The sequence below is a fragment of the Carica papaya genome, chromosome 5, assembly GCF_054855325.1.
Source record: "Carica papaya isolate Zhongbai chromosome 5, ASM5485532v1, whole genome shotgun sequence".
NCBI lineage: Eukaryota > Viridiplantae > Streptophyta > Magnoliopsida > Brassicales > Caricaceae > Carica > Carica papaya.
Window position 1 is genome coordinate 37,992,583 of NC_142313.1, and position 22,250 is coordinate 38,014,832.

The following is a 22,250-nucleotide window of genomic DNA, read 5'->3' on the forward strand; positions in this document are numbered from 1 at the left end:
AAAAAAAAGTTGCTATTCTTTAAATGTTTTAAAATTTTAAATAAAAATAATATTATAATTCTAAGTTAATTTTATTTTAAATTTAAATTAATTTTTAACTCATTCTTTAAAACAAAACATAAGAACATAAAAATATATAACTATACAATTAATAATTTAATTTTATATTAAATATATAAGTTAGGCATTATTTTTATCCATTAAATAATTAAATTTAAATTAGATAAAATATAAAATAGGTTTAAGGGATAACTGATATCATCATCTCTTTCGACTGAAAAAAAGTTGACCTGTACATTCCATTGGAAAAATGGGTATATCTTTCCAATTCAATATCATTTATATACACACACACACATATATGTACATTTCATGGGTGAGAAGAAGTCTGCAGGAGGAATCATCTTGAAAAGTCCATGATTTTACAGACAATACGACACAGAACCTCCCACATCTTTATATATATGTGTACATATATATGTAAATTCCACATCTTTATATATATATATACACATATATATGTAAGTTTCATGGGAGAAGGAATCATGTTTAAAAGTCTGATTTTACAGAGAACCCGACACAGAAGCCACCCCCATCTTTCTCTTTCTTTCTCAATCCAGAATTTTACCATTTTTAAATACCTGCATTCACATCATTCCATTTTTACCCTCCTTCTCACAAACTATTTTACCGTTTTCTTTTCAAAAATTAACGAGCAAATGCAGCCAAAACAGAGCCATTCTGGAAGTCTCTGTCTCTCTCTCTCTCTCTCTCTCGCTTACCTCCCTCTGCCCCCATAACCATAAACGCCTGCAATCTTACCGATACCAAACTCAGCAGCTATTAACTACTTGTCTTCATGGCGGAAACAAGCTCTAGTACCAGCAACAATGGATCAGTTCCAATCCTTAAGTTGGCCCCAGATCATCTCTTCACAATCTTGCTTCTACTCCCGATTGATTCAATCCTCTCCTTTTCCATGTCTTGTAAGAGATTTAGGTCCTTAGCCTGCTCTGATAGTTTGTGGGAGTCTATATGCAGGAGGGACTGGGAACAAAAATCGGTGGATGCCCTTAAGTCTGTGTATCATCATCATGAGAGGCAGCTGCTTCCATGGATGAGCCTGTACGAGAAAGTATATAAGCTTGATTCAGTTTATTGCCACAAACTGTCGGACCCAGATGGTGAATTCATGGTTCCCAGTCCCAGAGCTTCTCACTCTCTCAATTTTGTGTCTGATTGTTTGGTCTTATTTGGGGGTGGCTGTGAGGGAGGTCAGTTTTTTTTTTCTCCTTTCATTGATCTAATTAATCTCTGCTTGGCTTTACTCTTTCTTCTTGTTTGTTTTCTAATTCATTGTTTTTTCCAAGATCAGTATTTCATTTATTGGTTTCAGGGTAACTGACTGCTTTTCCTTTCATTTGTCTTGTCTCCTATATGTTCTTGTGGGGGTTTTCTTGGCGTGTTTGTTGTACTTTAAATTTTCTTTCTCCTTTTAGATAGTGGCTGTTGCTGGGGTCTAATGCACCTGGAAGCTTAAAAAAGAAAATGGAAGAAAAAAAAAACGGTGTTGTGAGGTTTTGTTAAGTAAGATGGATTCCTTAGGTAATGGCACCGGGACTTTGGATTGAATTTTGGATTTTGGGCATGTTACTCCCTGGAAAATTGTGAGATTAGAAAATTTTACTTGAATTCTGTTTTTTCTTTCTTATATCAAATTATACACAGTAGTTGCTGGTTCACTTGGACATTAGCAGTAGCAGGGTTGAACTGGTTTCAATCTCAAACAGAACTTTAGGAGTTGCCGGTTATGTTTTGAACTAATGAATTTTATTTTTCAAGTTTATTTGAAAATACACGCTGATGAAAATTGATCTTCTAGACAATTTAAGGCAGAACAGGATAATACATTTTAAATTTTATGAAAATTGGTAAAATTCGACATAGATTCTAATAATTCTACATGAAATTGTTTAGAAACTCGACTTTTATGATTTTGTGAGAGTTTTTTTGTTGTAGATTTACAACTGAATTAACAAAATTTTGGTTATTCCAAATATAGTTTGATGAATGGCAGAAGTGGAGATAGCTTTACTTGATTTCATTCAAACTATTGTTGGAAGCTCTTGAAATCCTCCTTGACCATCAGCTCTGATATAAATTTGATGGGCCCTGAGCTATGGATCTGGTCGCGGGGCTTGCTAGTGTGAAATCCTGGAGCAAGCAAGCTGCTTGTTTCCTAGTTTCCCTGCCTTGCAGGCCTATGGTGAGGCTCAATTAAGAGAACCTCCAAGCTTTTGAACATGAACTTTTTGGATTAATATCTTGATATTTTTATTTATGATAATAGATATATTTATATGGAAGCTAATTGGATTAGATCTATATTACAGTTCTAGGAATCATAGTGCTAGTCTTATTTCAAATCTTAATCTAAATCTAATTATAGTTCTAGAAATCCTAATCCTAGTTTTATTCCAGTTTCCTAATCTAAATTTAGATATAGATAGTTATATAAATTTTTAAATAATTTTTAACTCTTATTAGCTTCTTAAAGATATCAACTTCCTATTATACTTAAACTCCCTTTGCTGCTTCCATGGGTCCCAAGCTCTATTATTTTCTGTATTGTAACAATATTACTTGAGGTTGATAAAACTAAGATGGTAGAACAAACTCAAAACTTTCACAAATTCTTTTCCCAGTTTACTTACTGGATCCAACCCTTATCTTTCCATGAAGCATGTTGACCAATATTAGGGTTTTTTTCGCCATGAACTTGATTATCATCTTCCTCTTGTTCTGGGACTTGCTTCTCATGTGATTCGTCAACTTGTTCTTCTATTATGTCTTCTACTTGTTTTTCCATCCTTAATCCTTCTTCATATAGCTCAGGCTTTTAACGTGAGTCTTTACTCTGTGAAGGCACTTCAAAAATTTTTCTTTCTTATCACCTCTGTTATGAAGTCTTTTTGAACTATCTGATAAGTTGACTTGTTTATTCTAGAAGCTTTGCATGACTTGTCGCGCAAAACATGTTTCTTATTATCCCTAAATAATACGTAAATATTTCTTTCTGCAATTGTGAAGGATGTGTGTTAAATTTCCATATGTATTCCGATAATAAACGACGAGTTTTCATCTCAATCACATCACAATATGTTTCATCTTCATAAGACTATTTACCAGAAAAAAGAGTGCAACAAAATTTTACTTACTTTGACATTACCATCCAGTATATAAGGTGTAGGAAGTGGCTCTATTGGTAATTGTGAGTAATGTACCAATGCTTGAGACACAATATTGTCACTAATACGAGTTTCAATGATAAAATACATATCAATTCGTTGATTTTGCACTTAAAACAAAAAATTGAATCACAATTGGTAAGAAAAAGTTTTTGAACAACACATATACAAGAAATTTCCTCCTTTATATTTATCATTGGAATTGCACACACTAAGACATCTTCTGGTGATGGTGGTCCAGCTTTTCAATGTTGTCTGAGTCTTTTTGTGGTAATGCTTGGCATTGTTGGCAGTGCCTAGCGTGTTAGGAATTGGCAACTCTGTGTTCCTCTTCTTTTTTCTTCACAATCTTTCTCTCTTTTTTTTCCAAACTAGGTGGCAGGGGTGTTTAGCAATAGAATCAGGATTTGCTAAGTTCTTTTTTTTTTTTTTTTTTGAAATAAAAGATGAATGTATTATTATTCACAAAGGCATTAAGGGAGTACCATCCAATTATATAGAAGCTACATATCAATTAGGTGGTTGATGACACCCCAAATCTTCCCAATGTAATATTTCATAATCTAGTAAAATGAAACCAAAAATATTTAACCATCTATCCTTGATGTTTACAAAGTCCGTTTCAATACCCTCAAATACTCTAGCATTCCTTTCTTTCCACACAACCCAAAAAATGGTAAGTGGAATAAAAAATAAATATTTTTTCTTTTTACAAAAACCTGCCCAAGCCCACAATTCTTTACTAACATTACTCGCCATTACCCAACTCACCCCCATTATCCCGAATACCAACATCTATAAGCTGTGTGTAAGCGGACAAAATAATAAAATGTGGTCACATGTTTCCTCATCAGCCTTGCATAAGTAACATCGGTTAACAAGAATGTTGCCCCGCCTCTTTAACATATCAATGGTCAAAATAGTTCCTCTTGAGACTTCCCAAGTAAAGAAAGCCATCCTAGGAGGGGCAGTAATTTTCCAGATTTGTCTAAATGGAGCTGTCACATTATATCCATTGTCCCCTTTGACTATAAAAGTGTAATAAGATTTCACCGAAAACCCATTCTTCTCATCCAACTTCCAAATCCTCTTATCCTTCTTATTGTTCATGTTAATTCCAGCCAGGACATTGAGTAAATTGCAGTATTCATCAACTTCCCAGTCTTTCAAGTTCCTTCTTACCTGAACACTCCATCCCCTCCCCCCCACCAACGTTCCCATACACTTTATCCACAATAATATCCTTCTCACTAGCAAGATTGTAGATGTTAGGGAATCTATCTTTCAGTTTAAAAGCCCCCACCGAATCATCCTGCCAGAATCTCTCCCTTTCTCCATTCCCCACCTTCCATCCCATACATTTCCGAAGTCTACTACCTTCCCCATTGATCTCTTCCATAAACTCATTCCATGCGGTTTGTATTTCCCTCTTCTCCCCCCATCTCACTCCCAATCCCCCTATCTCTTCTCTACCACTTTCCTCCAAAGTTTGTCATTCTCATTGCAATATCTCCATAGCCATTTCCCATGAACTGCCACATTCAAATCTGCAATGGATCTTAAACCCAGCATGCCCTTATCCATACCTTTCTTCACTTCCTCCCACTTTACCAAATGATATTTTTTACAACTGTCATCATCACTCCAAAGGAATCTACATTGGATCCTTTCAAGCTTTGAAGCAATGCTAACCGGAATAGTTAATATAGAAAGATAGTAGATTGGGAGGTTAGTTACGTACTCTTGATTAAAGTAAGCCTCCCCTCTTTAGAAAAAAAGCTTCTCTTCCATCCTGCAAGCCTCCTTTCAACCAACTCCACAATCGGATCCCAAGTTCTACCATCTTTAAATTTCGGGCCAAGAGAAATCTCAAGATATTTGATGGGCAGCAAAGTGATATTACAGCCAACACCACAGCTAACTCTACCTCATCCCTCCTATCCCCAATCCTAACATTTTTGTCTTTCTTATAGTGATTCTCAGTCTGGATACCATTTGAAAACATATTAAAATACATCTCAAGTGGAGCAGAGAGGATACATCTGGTTCACAAAAAATGAGTGCATCGTCGGCAAAAAATAAATGTGAGATCTTCACCCTAATACAAATTGATGCAGAATGGATTTATGAGGGTGCTTTGATAACGTCCAAGCTAAACAAATGATGTTGAATTCATCAGGAAAACAAGAAATTTTTTGTCTCCTCCAAGAAGAAAATTATTCATTGAAGAATAATATATAATTTATTAAGAATTTAGTGTCTAATTTTTGGTGTCAACTTCGTGCACCCATATGATTTACATATTTATAGTGTTCTTAAGTTAATCCTTGAAAAGCAATGATTATAAAAGGAAAAAAAGAAAATTATTAATACATTTCTTAATTAAGAAAATAAATCATAACTAATCTAGGATATGGATTGTAACTAATTTAGGAAGATAATTAAAATAATACTAGACTACTAACCTATTTAGGAATATAAATCTAAAATTAATCATAACTAAGCTGCAAAAGGTCGCATTCTTACCCTTGACAATCTAATGAAAAGAGGTTTCATGATTGCCAATAAATGTTTCTTATGTAAAAACAATTTTGAAACCTGTCTTGATGATCTTGGTTTTGTTGTTGATAGTTTAATCGACTTGTAAATATATTGTAAACGGATTGTGCTCCATTGGCAGTTTAATATCAATACAACTCCACACTTTTATTTCAAAAAAAAAAAATCTAAAATTAATACTTTAAATAATAAAAATATTAGCATATCTATAATTCTTCTCTGCATCAGTCTTAAGTTGGTTTGGTAGTCAACCAAGTTACTGTCACTATCATTGGATTTGTTAATCACAAATCTCATATTTGTTTTCAATGAACGTAAAAATTGAATCAACTTGTGACAGAAGTTCCCCATAAATTCAGTATTCTATTTGTAGAAAATAAAATCAGGTGTATGAAAGCTCAGGTCTTTGTATTTAAATGAAAGTTTGCATTGGATTGTTTAGTTCATTAGTCCAGACGTGGTTGCATTTACTAAAGCATACACATATTAACTAAGCAATTTTCTTGGAAAAAGAAATATTTCTAGAATTGAAAACTTTATCTTCTGTCCAAAGCTTTAATTTGAGGAGGTTATTACTTCATTGGCACAAGATCCTTGATATTGAAGTTTTTCTTCCTTCAATCTTGAATCTTCGACAATTATACCACTCTAAACCTTTTGATATTATATTTGGCATTTTCCCATGATTTATAGTGTTCTTTCTGTTTTTTCCTCAAAAAATATTGTTCTTTTGGTTGATGTTAATAGTTTTTTGTTTTTACTAATTATGTTTCATAAGGAGTAAGTTATGTAGTCTTGTCCTAAGTTCGTAATCAATATTGATTGCTTTATTAGAAGATTTTTAATATGGGATAATCCTTATTTCGTCAGTACTCTTAGTCAATGTAGTTGTTATTAATTATTTTTTTCTCCAAACTCTACTGTCATCCGTTTGTTACTTTTCCTTAATTTTATACTCAAATATGTATATGAATACAGCCTTACACATCACATTAATGTTAAAAAAAACCTTCTCGAGCACCATCAGTTCATGGTATCCAGATAATAAAAATCCTCTCTCTGGCCATTGTCGTTTCCATGGCAGATAATAGGTCTATGACTTGCTCCCTTGAATAATGGTCTTGAAGAAGATATGTCATCCCCATTTCTTCAACATCACTCTGACAATCCTGGCATTTCACTAGTTACCCAACCCTGTCAAGGAACAACTATCCAACCTGGCATTAAGCCATTGACATGACCTTTAAAGCCGAAAAAAAACTCAGATAACCAATAGTATCATCCCAAACCAGTTGCCAATCACTGAAACTTCCTTCCTACAAAAGGTGCAACAATATTGTCCTCTTATGGCTCCTCAACACTGTGTTCAATAACAGATTGACAACAATATGTTTTTTTTAATGTTTATTGCTCGTGATGATTTGCAAGATCATGAAAAGAAATTTATGTAGCAAATTGCAACTTGCATCTATAGAATCTAGCATGTGATTTTCATATCACTGGAAAGACAATGACTTGATTTCCATTTATTACACTGAGCTCAAACTTCTCTGGAACGAGCTGGCCACTTATAATCCTATTTTGGTTGCACCTGTCGTGTGGCAGACAAACTATTCAAAGTTCAACAATGAGATCAACTTCTCTAATTCTTGATTGGACTTAATGGCTTATTCTCTTCCCTTAGGAGCCAAATACTCCTTATGCATCCTCTTGTTACAATAAGTAAAGCATACTCGATCAAACAGGAAAAAGACTATGTAAGCATTAACACCCAAAAACAAGTTGCTGCAGGAACCAATATGCAATGGCTGTCACCAAAGCTCAATCTACTCGACACTCTTCTTCCACTGCATCATGTTCTGCAGGACATTCTGCTTTTTGTGGTTACAAGGGACATTTTGAAGCATAGTGCAAGAAGAAGAAAGCTTACCTACAATCCTAGTTAGAAAATACTTTGTTGATAAGAATTATATGTTAAGTAGAGTATTAGACTATAGTTAGAGTTTTAATAGTAAAAATATATCATATAATTAGAATTCTCTTATAATAAGGATAATTACTCTATATATATCTCATAAGTGTAAACACAAAAGATATAAGTAATAAAATTAGATGTTTATTTTCTCCAAAATTTTCATGGTATCAGAGCCAAAGGAAAACTATTTTAGGTTTTTGAAAAAACCCTAAAATAAGCAACATAGGCCAAAATTGGTATTCAACTACCAAATAAACTAAACCTAACATCACCTAGACGAAGTTGTCGCTCAACTCTGGCCAGAACAGCCACAGTTTCCGCGCGTGTCAGCCACATGCGCCGCCGGCTGCATCCCATTCGGCCTGAAAACGGTGGAATACCGCCAGAAAAGCTCGATTGAGACAAATCTGGTTCCTTTCTGTACAAAATCCGGCTTGATCGTGATTATCCAACCTTTTTTCATGCGGCTGCGCGTATTCGGAAGATCTACCGTTTTGCGCCCTTTGCCGCTCCGATCTAGCGGATCCGCATCTGAAGACGGGTCGACTGATGCTCTTCACACCACACTGCTCCAGTTGTGTGCTGAGTCACGCTGCATTGATCAAACAGAGCCCCTCCATCGCGCCAGTCCGCTTTTTCGTGCACGGGATGTCTGGTGTGGCCAAGCCGAGCCGAACCAGATCTGGTTCCGGTTTTTTTTATCATTTTTCAGTTTTTTGGTCCTTATTTTGTTCCTTAGTGCAGATTAGGAGGTCCATTTTTGATTACTGGGTATTTTTCTTCTTATTTTTAGCATTCTAAGATTACAGAAGTAAAAAATGTGAGTGTTACTAAATTTGATATATTACAAATCAGTCCCGTAAAATTTGATGAAACTAATTATCTTATTTGATTAAGATCTTATTTATTGTTTATCAAATCTAAAGGATTGTAGGGTTATATTACTGGTGAGGTGAAGAAATTAACTATTGGTAGTTTAGAATATAATAGATGGGACTTTGATAGCTCATTAGTAATATTATGACTCATAAATTTCATGCAATTCTATATTATTAGAACATATCTGTTGCTTAACATTGCTGAAAAAATATAGAATGCAGCATCTCTTACATAATTACAAATGGGTAATGACGTTCAGATTTATGAATTTCGGAATAAAGTTCATAGCACAAAGTAATGAGAGATGACTATTTCTCAGTATTTTTCGAAACTGAATGGATTATGATAAAAGTTAGATTATTATCAAGATTTTCAAGTTGAGTGTCTTATACATACAGTCAAATCTCATAAATTGATAGAAAAAGAGTGAATCGATAATTTTTTAATTGGTCTGAACGCCGAATATGATCAAATACGGGTCCAAGTACTTGGTAAGGATCCATTTCCTTCATTATAACAAACTTATGCTTATGTCCAGTAAAAAGAGGGTAGAAGAATTGTCATGTTTCACATTGCATTAGTTGAGAATGTTGGATTAGTTGCTTAGTCTGATCAATTTAGAGATATATGGAAGTGTGACTATTGTGCCAAGCCAAGACACGTTAGAGAAACTTGTTGGGAGTTGCATGGAAGACCAATTAGAGGTCGGGGAGGAAGAAGAGGTGAAACCACAAGAGCTCAAGTAAATTTTGTTGAAACTAGGGAAACACCTGGTTCACCATCCGTTGAAGCCTTTTTCATATAAGAAATTTAAAATCTGAAGCGCCTTCTGAGTCAACTTAACTCTCCAACTATTGGCATATAAAATATAGTAAAACCATATATTACTTATCTTTATCCTATTTCCACTCCTGATAGTTGGATTATAAATTCTGAAGCTAACAGACACATGACAAGCTCTTCTAAAGAATTCTTAACTTATTTTTCTTGTATTGAAGGAAAAAATGTCTGTATAGCAGATGGGTCATACAACTCCATGTCTGAAACAAGTTCCATTAATTGTACTCTTGCTATTGCATTGTCTTTAGTTTTACATGTGCATAGTTTTTTTGACAATCTTTTATCTATTAGTGTCATAACTAGATATTCTAACTGTAAAATTGAATTTTTTCCTGATCATTACATCTTTCATGATCTTCAAACTGGGAAGAGGATTGACACTGGTAGACTGTAAGATGACTTATATATCTTAAATAGACACCAAAAATTAATTGGGAATTAAGCCACCATTGGAACTAAAGAAGTCAATATAGAAATACTACAATGGCACTGACGATTGGGATATCCTTTATTTTTTGTTTTAAAAAAATTATATTTTAGTTTATTTAAAAGAATTTCTATGGAATTTTTGTTTTGTGATGCATGTGAACTTAATAAATATAAGAGAAACTCTTATCATTTAAGTAATAATAGAAATACTGATCCTTTTAGAATTATTCACTCTGATGTGTGAGACTTACTTAGAATACCTCTCTTTCTGATCATATATGATTTGTTACTTTTATTAACTGTTGTACTAGATTAACATGGATTTATCTGTTAAAAGCAAAAGGTGATGTATTTTCATGTTTTCAATCATTTCATAAAATAATATGTACACAGTTTGGTGCTGAAGTTAAGATTATAAGAACTGACAATGGTACACAATATATGGATAATGGATTTCGTGCCTATTTGGAGTCAAATGAGATAATTCATCAGATAAGTTGTGACTATACTAGTGAACAAAATGAGATTGCTGAAAAGAAAAACAGACACATATTGAAGGTACATCGGTCATTAATGTTCACAATGAATCTACTGAAAAGTTACTGGAGAGATGCAGTTTTCTCAGCTGTCTATCTTATCAATAGAATGCCTTTGTGAGTCATGGATTTTAAAAGCCCTATGGAGATTTTGTAAAGAAAAAGTTCTTACATTGTTTCCCCAAAAGTGTTTGGATGTATGTGCTTTGTTTATGCTAGAAATGTTGGTAAGTTAGAACTCAGAGCTCTCAAATGTGTATTTGTTGGATATTCTTTTACCTAAAAATGTTACAAATGTTATCATGCACCTTTTAGAAAATATTTTAATTATGGATGTTACCTTTAGGAAAATCGAGTTTTACTTCAACTCAAACCCAACACTTTTTCAGGGGGAGAGTGAGAAGAAAAAAGTAATACCTAATTGGGTAACTATTGAGAATCATATTAAGAGAGAGAGTTCTATTGCAGAAGGTCTTAATCAAGAAGATAATGTTGGACGTCTGGATAAGTCAGACTTGAAAAGGTATTCAAGGAGAGATAAGTCAGAAAAAACCATCATGCAATCTGTTTCAGGCCAAAAATCTTCTCTGGTTCCAAAAGATACTGGTGAGTTATCTTTACCTTGTGATTTATCAAATAAACCTATTGCTATTAGAAAGGGAACAAGAACTTGTACTAAACATCTTACATATAACTTTGTTTCCTATGACTCTCTATCTCCCTCCTATAGAGATTTTGTTTTGTCTGTTTTCTCTATGTCTATTCTACAAAATTAGAGAAAAACTTTAGGAGATCCCAAGTAGAAGGAAGCCATGATTGAAGAAATGAGAATATTGATAAAAAAATGAAACATGGGAACTTGTTTTATCTCCACAGGAAAAAAATGTAGTTGGTTGTAAATAGGTGTTCACCATAAAACACAAAGCATACAGATCTTTTGAAAAATACAAAACTAGATTGGCGACTAAAATATTTACTCAAACCTATAGAATTGACTATCAAGAGATCTTTGTACCTGTTGCGAAGATGAACACAATTAGAATACTTTTGTCTTGTGCAGCTAACCTTGGTTGGGATTTACAACAGTTTGATGTAAAAATGTATTCCTTCATTGAGACTTAGAAGAAGAGGTATACATGGAAATTTCATTTGAATTTGAAGATGAGATGACGTAAAGAAAAGTTTGCAAATTAAAAAGGGCCTTATACAGATTAAAACAATCTCCAAAAGTATGGTTTGAACGGTTTAGAAGAGTTATGATATCTTTTGGATATCAACAAAGTAATGCTGATCATACCCTGTTTATCAAACATCGTGAGGATAAGATCATTTTTCTTATTGTTTATATAAATGATATTGTGGTAACTGGAAATGATATATAAGAGATGACTCGGTTGAAGGAACTACTTACTCAAGAGTTTGAAATAAAGGATTTAGAAAAATTGCAATACTTCTTGGAAATTGAAGTTGTCAGGTCCAATAAAAGAATTTTCATTTCTCAAAAAAAGTATATCTTAAACTTAGTAGAAAAGACTGGTATGATGGGTTACAAACTGACAAAATCACTTATTGAAAACAACTACAAACTATAAGTAAGTAGTGGTACATCAGTTGACTTGGGAAAATACCAGAGACTAGTTGGACGACTCATTTATCTCTCACATACCATAACTGATATAGCATATGCGGTTAGTCTAGTGAGGCAGTACATGTATGATTCTCGTGAAACTCATTTACATGTTGTCTTCCGCATATTACGATACCTGAAGTCTGCACTAGGAATAAGTCGGCTCTTTTCTAAGCATAGTCACCTTAAAATAGAATCATTTATAAATGCCGATTGGATTGGATTTCTAAATGATAGAAGATCAATTACAGGTTACTGTACATTTGTAGAAGACAACTTAGTCACATGAAAAAGTAAGAAGTAAAGTATAGTTGCCAACTCTAGTTCAGAGGCAGAGTATAATGCAATGACCGAAGGAGTTTGTGAATTATTATAGTTGCAAAAGTTAATGATGGAATTAAAATTGCTTAAAGAAGAGAGACTATCTCTGTTTTGTAATAATAAAACAGCCATTAACATTGCTCATAGTCCATTTCAATATAATAAGACAAAAGACATTGAAATTGATGGACACTTCATAAAAGAGAAGGTAGTTGGTGGCTCTCTATACTTATATCATGTATTTTCTAGTAATCAGGTGGCTGATAGTTTTACTAAAGGATTATTCAATAAATCCCTCCAGAACTTGGTTTGCAAGTTGGGTATGTGTGATATTTTTGCACCAACTTGAGGGGAAGTGTTGATAAGGATTCTATGTTAAGTAGAGTAGTAGACTATAGTTAGAGTTATAAAAGTAAAGATATATCATGTAATTAGAATTCTTTTAAAATAAAGATAATTACTATATATATCTCATAAGTGTAAACACAAAATATATAAGTAATAAAATTAAAAGTTTATTTTCTCCAAAATGTTCATACTTTTATAACTTGTAACACCACAGAACTGTCTCGTCATCAGGACAAGTTGCTGCAGCAATTAATCAAGACATGTCTGTTCTTTCTACAGGATCATCCTTCACTCTTGAACAGGTCCAGCAATTTTTAGCCTTAATACCTAACTAATCCAGTGGCATGCCGATCCTATTACAAACTTTGTAGGTGATATCTCCTATCTTGCTTCTTTAATTGATTCTTGGATCATTGACCATACATTGTCAAAACATATATGCAACAAATTCATCTCACTTTAGGATGTCAAACATACTCTGGCGAAACTACTTAAATTATCAGATGGCCAAACTACTGAAATCAGATACCTAGGATCTATTAAAATTGGCTCTGATTTTGTATTATATTGTATCCTTCATGCACTATCCTTCGACTTCAATTTGCTATCTGTTAGTCAGCTTACAAAGGTCCTAAAATGCTCTGTTAATTTCTTTTCGAATTTTAGTTTGTTTTAGCACTTGAAAGAAGAAGATGGAAGAAGTCAACCTCTAGGTCTAGGATCACTGCCAAAACCACCTTCGTTATGCATGTTGTCACCCTCCCTCTATCAAATTCCTCCACAACATCTACCGAGATGATTTTATGGCATTGGAGACTCCGTCACCCATGTCTTAGAACATTTACTTTGTTTTCTTTTTTAGATAAGGAGTCTTTCTTTAATCATAACAAGGATCCATGCACTGTTTGCTCACTGGCCAAATACACCACACCACCATTTTCCCTTAGCACTTGAAACAAAGGTCCTAAAATGCTCTGTTAATTTCTTTTCAAATTTTAGTTTATTTTAGCACTTGAAAGAAGAATATGGAAGAAGTCAACCTCTAGGTCTAGGATCACTACCAAAACCATCTTCGTTATGCATGTTGTCACCCTCCCTCTATCAAATTCCTCCACAATATCTACTGAGATGGTTCTATGGCATTGGAGACTCAGTCACCCATGTCTTAGAACATTTACTCTATTTTCTTTTTTAGATAAGGAGTCTTTCTTTAATCATAACAAGGATCCATGCACTGTTTGCTCACTGGCCAAACACACTACACCACCATTTTTCCTTGACACTTGAAATAAAGGTCCTAAAATGCTCTGTTAATTTCTTTTCAAATTTTAGTTTATTTTAGCATTTGAAAGAAGATGGAAGAAGTCAACCTCTGGGTCTAGAATCACTACCAAAACCACCTTCGTTATGCATGTTGTCACCCTCCCTCTATCAAACTCCTCCACAACATCTACCGAGATGGTTCTATGGCATTGGAGACTCAGTCACTCATGTCTTAAAACATTTATTCTGTTTTCTTTTTTAGATAAGGAGTCTTTCTTTAATCATAACAAGAATTCATGCATTGTTTGCTCACTGGCCAAACACACCACACCACCATTTTCCCTTAGCACTTGAAACAAAGGTCCTAAAATGCTCTGTTAATTTTTTTTTGAATTTTAGTTTATTTTAGCACTTGAAAGAAGAAGATGGAAGAAGTCAACCTCTAGGCCTAGGATCACTACCAAAACCACCTTTGTTATGCATGTTGTCAACTTCCCTCTATCGAACTCCTCCACAACATCTACCGAGATGGTTCTATGGCATTGGAGACTCAGTCACCCATGTCTTAGAACATTTACTCTGTTTTCTTTTTTAGATAAGGAATCTTTCTTTAATCATAACAAGGATCCATGCACTGTTTGCTCACTGGCCAAACACACCACACCACCATTTTCCCTTAACACTTGAAACAAAGGTCTTAAAATACTCTGTTAATTTCTTTTCAAATTTTAGTTTATTTTAGCACTTGAAAGAAGAAGATGGAAGAGGTCAACCTCTAGGTCTAGGATCACTACCAAAACCACCTTCTTTATGCATGTTGTCACCCTCCCTCTATCAAATTCCTCCACAAAAGCTACCGAGATGGTTCCATGGCATTGGAGACTCAGTCACCCATGTCTTAGAACATTTACTCTATTTTTTTTTTTAGATAAGGAGTCTTTCTTTAATCATAACAAGGATCCATGAACTTTTTGCTCACTGGCCAAACACACCACACCACCATTTTCCCTTAGTTCGACTTAGTCTGCTCATTATTTTGATTTGGTTCATGTAGACGTTTGGAGTTTGTAATCAACCCTTGCAATTAACAATGCATGTTTTTATCTGTGTTTTACAGATCACTTCTCTCATAGTACTTGGGTCTATTTATTACATGACAAATAGCAGTCTATAGAACTAATTCAGAATTGTTCACAATGGTCCAAATATCTTCCTCCAAAATAAGACAAATTACTGCAAAGTTAACCAATCTTTTGCTATGCCTTATCATATTTATTATAACACCTGCAGCCACACACCACGAACAAAATGACTTGTCGATTGACACTTGCTCAACATTGCTCGTGCACTAAGATTCCAAGCTTATCTCCTGCTCAAATTTTGGGGTGACTATATCTTCGTTGTGACCTACCTCATCAACTTTGTACCAAAAAGGTCCTTCAGATGACGACAACATGTGAGGCATTGTTTCTACCTCTGTTTGATTGTCTTGTTTTTGGTAGAAACCCTATTGTGCACTAAAAATTTGACAAAAAAGCTTCTCCTGCTATTTTCTTAGGGTACCCCTTTAGCCAAAATGGTTACAAAATGCTCAATATACTTACCCCAAACCTCAATGTGAGTAAGGATGTTCTCTTTCATGAGATTATATTGCAATGCAAAATCCCACCCTCCTCTAGTTCTTCCCTCATGAATTTTGGCTGACTCCGATTCTCTGCCACAAGCTGTTCGCATAAGAACCCAATCACCAACTCATGTCCCTGCTGCTCTAGCAGACACATAAGATTGTCATCTAGGATGTGAGATTATGTCTATTTTCATGCCCATACCATGAAAGCATCCTCGCTGGCAAGTATTGTCTATCCCCTGAATAATTGTCTCTCATTTTCTTCATTTCTTGCTCCTCATCATTCTTTTCTGATTGCCAGATCCTTTACTAGAGAATAAAGATGTGCACAAGGTGGGTATGAGGCGGGTATGTCCATTTCCATACCTGCTTAACTAGTAAAAATATAAACTTATACCATCCTATACCTAGATTAGGTAGAAAGTTCTTTACTCGCAACTAGCTATAGGTAAAACTTTCTACCTGCCACTCTCCCTATTTACCCCTTTTGAATCTTAAAAATTTTTTATAGAATATTTGAGTAAATAATGAAAGCTTAATTACAAAAATCATAAATGTTCATTAAAACAAAATATAATATAAAATAATATTTAAATATAATATACTTACTAATAAATATAAAATAACATCATAAAACTACAATACTAAATATTTATTAATCAAAATTTGGTTAGTTTGAGTAGAATTAAAAATAAAATGATAAATTTGTTAATTATATGCAGGCCAGGGTGGGGTTGGGGTAGGTATATGATTTAATTAATATCTGTCCTATACTCGTTTGAAATTAATAACTTTCTATTGACACCCGTCTATAACCCATTAATTATAGGTTTTTACCCATTCCAGATTGGGCAGATTAACAGATAACCCGCCACCATGTTCATCTCTGCTGAAGAATTACATCCTTTCAAAAACGTTGCACAAGTTTGAAATTAGAGAGGTCAATGCAAAAAAAACTCCCTGCCTTAAATGACATTGTGATATCGTGCTTGGTTGTGCTTCCTATTAGTAGGGACCCTATTGTTTGCAAATGAATGTACAAAATCAGATGTCATTTAGATGTAATTATTGAGCAATAAAGTCTTGGTACATGGAGAACAACTTCTCCAGTGGGACAAAACATCAAACTGACGGCAATGATGGTGATTTGCTTTTGAATCCTTCGACTTATCATTGCTTGGTACAGCATTTTTATGCCATAGGATCACTGCTCCAGAAATTTCCTTTGCAGTAAATCAGTTAAGTTAGTTTGTGCATCAACCTAGACAACATCATGTACCTGCTGCTGGATGCATCCTAGGGTTCCTTAAATAGTGCTTGGTCAAGGAATTATTTTTTAGCTTATGGCTTGTGTACACTCATAGCTAGAATGACTTTGACAAGGTGAGTTGTCCCTTGATCCGTTGCTCCACCTTAGGTTACTGTATATTCCTTGGATAATTGAGTACCTTGCAAGAGCAAGAAGTGAAATCGGTCCCCCAATCTTCAGTAGAAGTTAAAGATGGTGTTATTGCTTCCACCATCAAAGAAGTTATTCGGTTCTCATACTTTCTTGCTGATCTTGGTGCTCAACTTACTCCAACTCCTTCCTATTGTGACAGCCAAGCTGCAAGGCACATGACAACAAGTCCTGTCTTTGGTGAGTGTGCCAAGTACATAGATATTGACTGCCATATGATTTGAGAGAGACTGCAATTTGCTCCTCGTCAAGTTAGACCTATTTCCAGTTAAAACCAACTCCTTACTAATGCATGAAACAAAGATCAGTTTTGGTCCATTTTTAGGAAGCTGGAATTTCAACTTTCATGCTGTACCTTGCGAGAGAGCAAACGGAATAACCCTCCTTATTCTATCATAACAATTTGCCGGTATAGTTGCGTTAGTTATAGTTTTATTTTCAAACTTTTCTGTTATCTGTTTTGTTACTTGTTCTTAACTTTATAGTCAAAATGTGTATATATATACAACCTTATAACTCAAAGAAAACCTTTCCCTATATATACAACCTTATAGCTCAAAGAAACCTTTCCCAAGCACTATCACTTCAAGTTTGGTGCAAATATGTAGATCATCATCCTTGTTGTCTTGTAATTGCTCCAGGAATTAGGACTTTAGGCTTGATTACTTGGACGACTTGATCATATGTATTTTTGAATTTGGATACTGCTGAAGAAAAAATGAATTTTGATTTTTTTTTTTCCTTTTTTCGTGTCAGAAGTTATCCTTACCATATTGGACTGAGCCATGAACATTGCAAGCCATTGACCAGAATGCTTAACGAGTTAAAACCCTTGACATATGTTTGGTACATTGGGTAGGGTAGAGTAAGGGGTGAGTAGGCCTTTTTTTGTCAATAGAAAAAGAAGCATTATAGGAATGAGAAGAGATAATGTGCAGTGGAGGAGAATAAGACATCCCTCCTGAAGCTTTCACTGAGAAGAACTCAGAAACAACAATAACTTACAAAGTTAAGTAACAAGCTGACTCTCATAAATCAGAATATTCACCTCCGGCTCCTATAAAGAATGAAGATAGAGATATGGAAAATTTTCCTTTCTTTTGGCCGTAATGAGGCCAAGAATGTCATCTTCTCCCACATACATTGGATAAGGAAGATTGAGTCTTTGAAAATCCTTTGATGCCTTTCTAGCTATATTCTCTATAAACCTGCAAATGAAGCACCCTGCTATAGAGGTTTAATAACTTTTCTCACCCCTTCGCCAGGAAGAGTAGAATTCATTAAATGCTCTAAAGGGGGAGGTATGATCTGATTGAAACAGAGGCATGATCCAATCAAAACCAAACATATCAAACAACCGTATCCATGATTCCTGATATTTGAGAATAGATCGTTTAATAGGTAGGATAAAACGCTACCTAAGCTAAGGTGGGTAATTCTTAAGATGATATTTTATCATTTTTCCTTCCGTATCTATCCCTTAACAAGAGTAATGCAACAGCCGCCATCAGCCCTATTGCCACTACCACTTCTGCCGCTATTGTCGCCATCAAACACCACCACCCTTACTCCTGCTGCTGTCACCATGACCTACAATTGTTGCCACCACCATTAGTGTTGTTGCCATCATCACCGCCCTATCATCCCCATCCCTGGCACCATTACCACCAGCTCATTATTGCCATGATGCCCGCCTTTTCTGTAGCTCTCATCATTGGCTACCATTATCACCACCCTCATTCTCACTGTTGTGCTGCCGCTGCCGCTGCCGCCACCCTAACTATTGTAGTTGTCACAAACACTACCATTATTGTCATCGTTATTCCCACTATCACTTCATTTCCACTACCTATGCCCATCAAAGTTGGCATTGCATTATTGAATCCCATTAACCTCACTAATGGCAGTTCCACTTCTATTATGCAACTATTATTGCTGTTGCCTCAGTGACCACCACTATGTCACCATCGTCATCGTTGTCACACCTACCATCTCTACCAAAGGGTTAGAGTCTGCCACTGTAGCCCCTGGTAACACATTTTAAAATACAATCACTTTTTTGTTATCCTCTCAACTTTTAGGTTTAGGTTCAAGATTTTTCTTTTGGTTTCCTTCAATAGGAAAAAGGATTCAATAGAAATTATGGGCACACTGTGCATTGGTTTTGTTGTTGGGATATGTGGGGGCTTCAATGTAGAGAGATTAATGAAAGGTCCTGGAAAGATATAAAAATGTGGGGAAGTAAAGACTATAAAATGTAGAGGAAATAGAGTGATATGCGGACCATCACTTCTCGTTCCCAGTAACCTCAAGAACATTTATTATCTTTGGGAATGCTCATTGACATGTAAATTTTTTGAACATGGGTGATGTCTCCTTGGTTCCGATTTTTAATGCAATTCTAGATTTCTATTTCGAAAAAAAAAAAAATTATCTCCATGAATGAATAGACTTCATGAAACTTCTATTGCTAAGAATGGGTATCAATCAATGATTCTCTAAGCAACAACCAACTCGATAAGTGTAAGTAAAAAGTGTGAACACATATATATAAGAAGAAAGAACCAAGAAGACAAATGTCTGATAGCTGATTTTTCTTCATCGGTGCTGACAACAAAATGTGATTTATTGTTCTCATTATGCATCCTTCTAGAAATCAGGGGCAGAGCTGCATACTTCCAAGCGGTATCCTATTCAACTTGGAAAAGAACTGGATGGTCCATTTATAATTCCTATTAGATTTCCTCAATTTCGAAAAATATTTGGGTTAACATTTTTTTAGGTAATAATGGTGAGGCCCGAATTTACCATGGATTCTTTAATACAATTTTACAGTTTTACTTAAAAAAAAATAGTAAGGCTCGAATCAATTCCAGCCTAGCTTGATTCTTGGAAATAGATTCTTCATGCCTACTCAGGTAAGTTTTTATTTTTTGTTCTCGATTATTTTTATTTTTTATGAGATGAGTTAAGATGGAATGGATACAAATACAAAAGTTATAATGAAGTCTATGTATTAAGATATTTTAGGAATTAAATAGAAAAAATTATAGTAAGGGATAGATTGAATGAGAAAGAGGAACAAGCTTGGGAAGTTCTACATGTTGATTGATCTTAGTAAATGTTGAAAAAACTTCAAAAAGGTAACCCTTCTCAGCTTTCTTTCTTCATGATGAACATGGATTGTCCACTGGATTATAAAGTTTACCATCAATCACACAGGTTCTGGAAATACCGATTCAGTTTAAATAGGAACCCTTCTTTTTCCTTCATAAGTGTGTTTCAAAAGAAAACTAGAAAGGTTTACTTAATTACCATAAAAGGAGCTTTACCAGCTTTGTCAACAGCCTTTGAAAAAATTCTGTAAAGGTAATTTTAGTTGTGTTAGGAGCAATCTGATAAAATTTTAAATATGTAAGAAAATTATTTTCTGAAGTGAGCTCTTTTTCATTTTAGGACGTCATCTTGATGACACATGGGTAGCACATACTGGTAAGGATTTCCAGAGGATGTTGAAGTGGCAGAAAGTTACATCAGGTGTCCCGAGTGGGAGATTTGGGCATACATGTGTTGTAATTGACAATTATCTTGTTCTGTTCGGAGGAATCAATGACCGAGGAGATCGCCTAAATGATACATGGGTGGGGCAAGTATCAGGCCATGATAACTTTGGCATCACATTGTCATGGAGGCTGCTTGATGTTGTATCGTCTGTGCCACCTCCTCGTGGGGCGCATGCATCATCTTGTATTGATAACCAGAAGATGGTTATTCACGGAGGGATTGGGATGCATGGCGTCAGGTTAGATGACACATGGGTTCTAGAGCTCTCTGAAAGTCTTCAGTCTGGAACATGGCATCAGATTGTGACAAGTCCATCACCTCCAGCACGGTCAGGACATACTCTGACATGCATCAGAGAAGCCCAGTTAGTTCTGTTTGGAGGGAGAGGGTTGGGTTATGATGTTCTCAATGACATTTGGTTATTGGAGATGAATGAGGATCATCCAAGATGGATACAAATACTCTACGACTTATGGAACGTACCAAAAGGAGCTTCCCTACCTCGAGTTGGTCACTCGGCTACACTCATCTTGGGAGACAAGGTGCTAATCTACGGAGGGGAAGACTCGTGTAGGCACAGGAAGGATGATTTCTGGGTTTTGGATGTCAATAAAATTCCTTCCATTAGAGTGCAACCCGCATCATTGAAATTGAAACCATTATTCACGGGAATGTGGAAGGGGCTCAAGGCAAAGGGCTACAAACCTAACTGTCGATCATTCCATCGAGCCTGTGTAGATCATTCTGGATGGAATCTGTATGTGTTTGGTGGGATGGTTGATGGCTTACTTCAACCTGCTGAATCATCTGGGCTTCGTTTTGATGGTGAGCTGTTTCTAGTTGATCTTGTTCTTTAGCTGTAGAAGGCAACCACAGCTTCATCATGGTTATCAGCTGCACTGACATACATCAAACTGATTCTTGTAGAATAAAGCTACCCTTCTTAGAATTCTCTTGCAAAAAGATTGGCATCTTGTTTAGGTAATTTGGTGGTTGTGGTGAGTAAAAAGATTCTGTTAAAAAAGGTTTATTGTTAGTAATGAAAAAGTAAATTTCAAGATAATGACGACTGATATAGATATAATATATATATATTAATGACAACCTAGTTCTTGAAAAACATAGTTGTCAATTTCAATTCAGTTTTTAAAATAGATATTAAATGATATCTAAATTAAATATGTATGAGAAATGAGCCGTAAATTAATTAATAAATATAACGGACATTTTATTTAGAAAAAAATATTACTTTATTATTATTTTAAAAAATATAATACACCAAGTTGTAATTATATAGTTCAGAAACAATCAGACCTAATAGAAATTTATGCTACCAATTTAAGTTTTCTGTAAATTTTTTGGAAAATATGTATATTATTTTTATTTTTTAATAATATTAATTTTGAAAATATTGTGAGAATATAGTAGGATGGTATTGAATTAAATGATTTCTCTAATATATTATTTATTATATATATATATATAGAACGTTTGTTTGTTTTTTTTTTAAATAAAATTTTTGACTATAAAGATACAATTATATATTAATTATACTGCTGTATTCAGTAAGAGTTC

General features: G+C 34.7%; 1 protein-coding gene across 3 annotated transcripts; it reads left to right on the forward strand.

The window, feature by feature from the left end:
- Positions 1-447: 447 nt before the first annotated feature.
- On the forward strand, positions 448-21,738 carry LOC110807984 (Kelch repeat-containing F-box family protein). 3 transcript variants are annotated; one of them, XM_022033309.2, is made up of 3 exons: positions 448-1,274; positions 10,935-11,072; positions 20,568-21,738. In XM_022033309.2, the coding sequence occupies exons 1-3, from the start codon at positions 860-862 to the stop codon at positions 21,530-21,532; spliced, it is 1,518 nt and encodes a 505-aa protein (XP_021889001.1). In that variant the 5' UTR covers positions 448-859; the 3' UTR covers positions 21,533-21,738. The 3 variants fall into 3 exon arrangements, with proteins under 3 accessions (XP_021889001.1, XP_021889002.1, XP_088076850.1); XM_088220724.1 differs by having other exon boundaries at positions 1,035-1,274; positions 10,856-11,072; XM_022033310.2 differs by lacking the exon at positions 10,935-11,072 and having other exon boundaries at positions 513-1,274.
- The last annotated feature ends 512 nt before the right edge of the window (positions 21,739-22,250 follow it).

What these genes read in the sequence shown, in the direction of transcription:
- LOC110807984 (XM_022033309.2), top strand. Translation starts at nt 860, where the DNA reads ATGGCGGAAACAAGCTCTAGTACCAGCAACAATGGATCAGTTCCAATC. An exon ending in TGGGGGTGGCTGTGAGGGAG is followed by an intron (nt 1,275 to 10,934) that starts GTCAGTTTTTTT and finishes GTTCTATTGCAG; the next exon opens with AAGGTCTTAATCAAGAAGAT. An exon ending in TCTGGTTCCAAAAGATACTG is followed by an intron (nt 11,073 to 20,567) that starts GTGAGTTATCTT and finishes TTTTCATTTTAG; the next exon opens with GACGTCATCTTGATGACACA.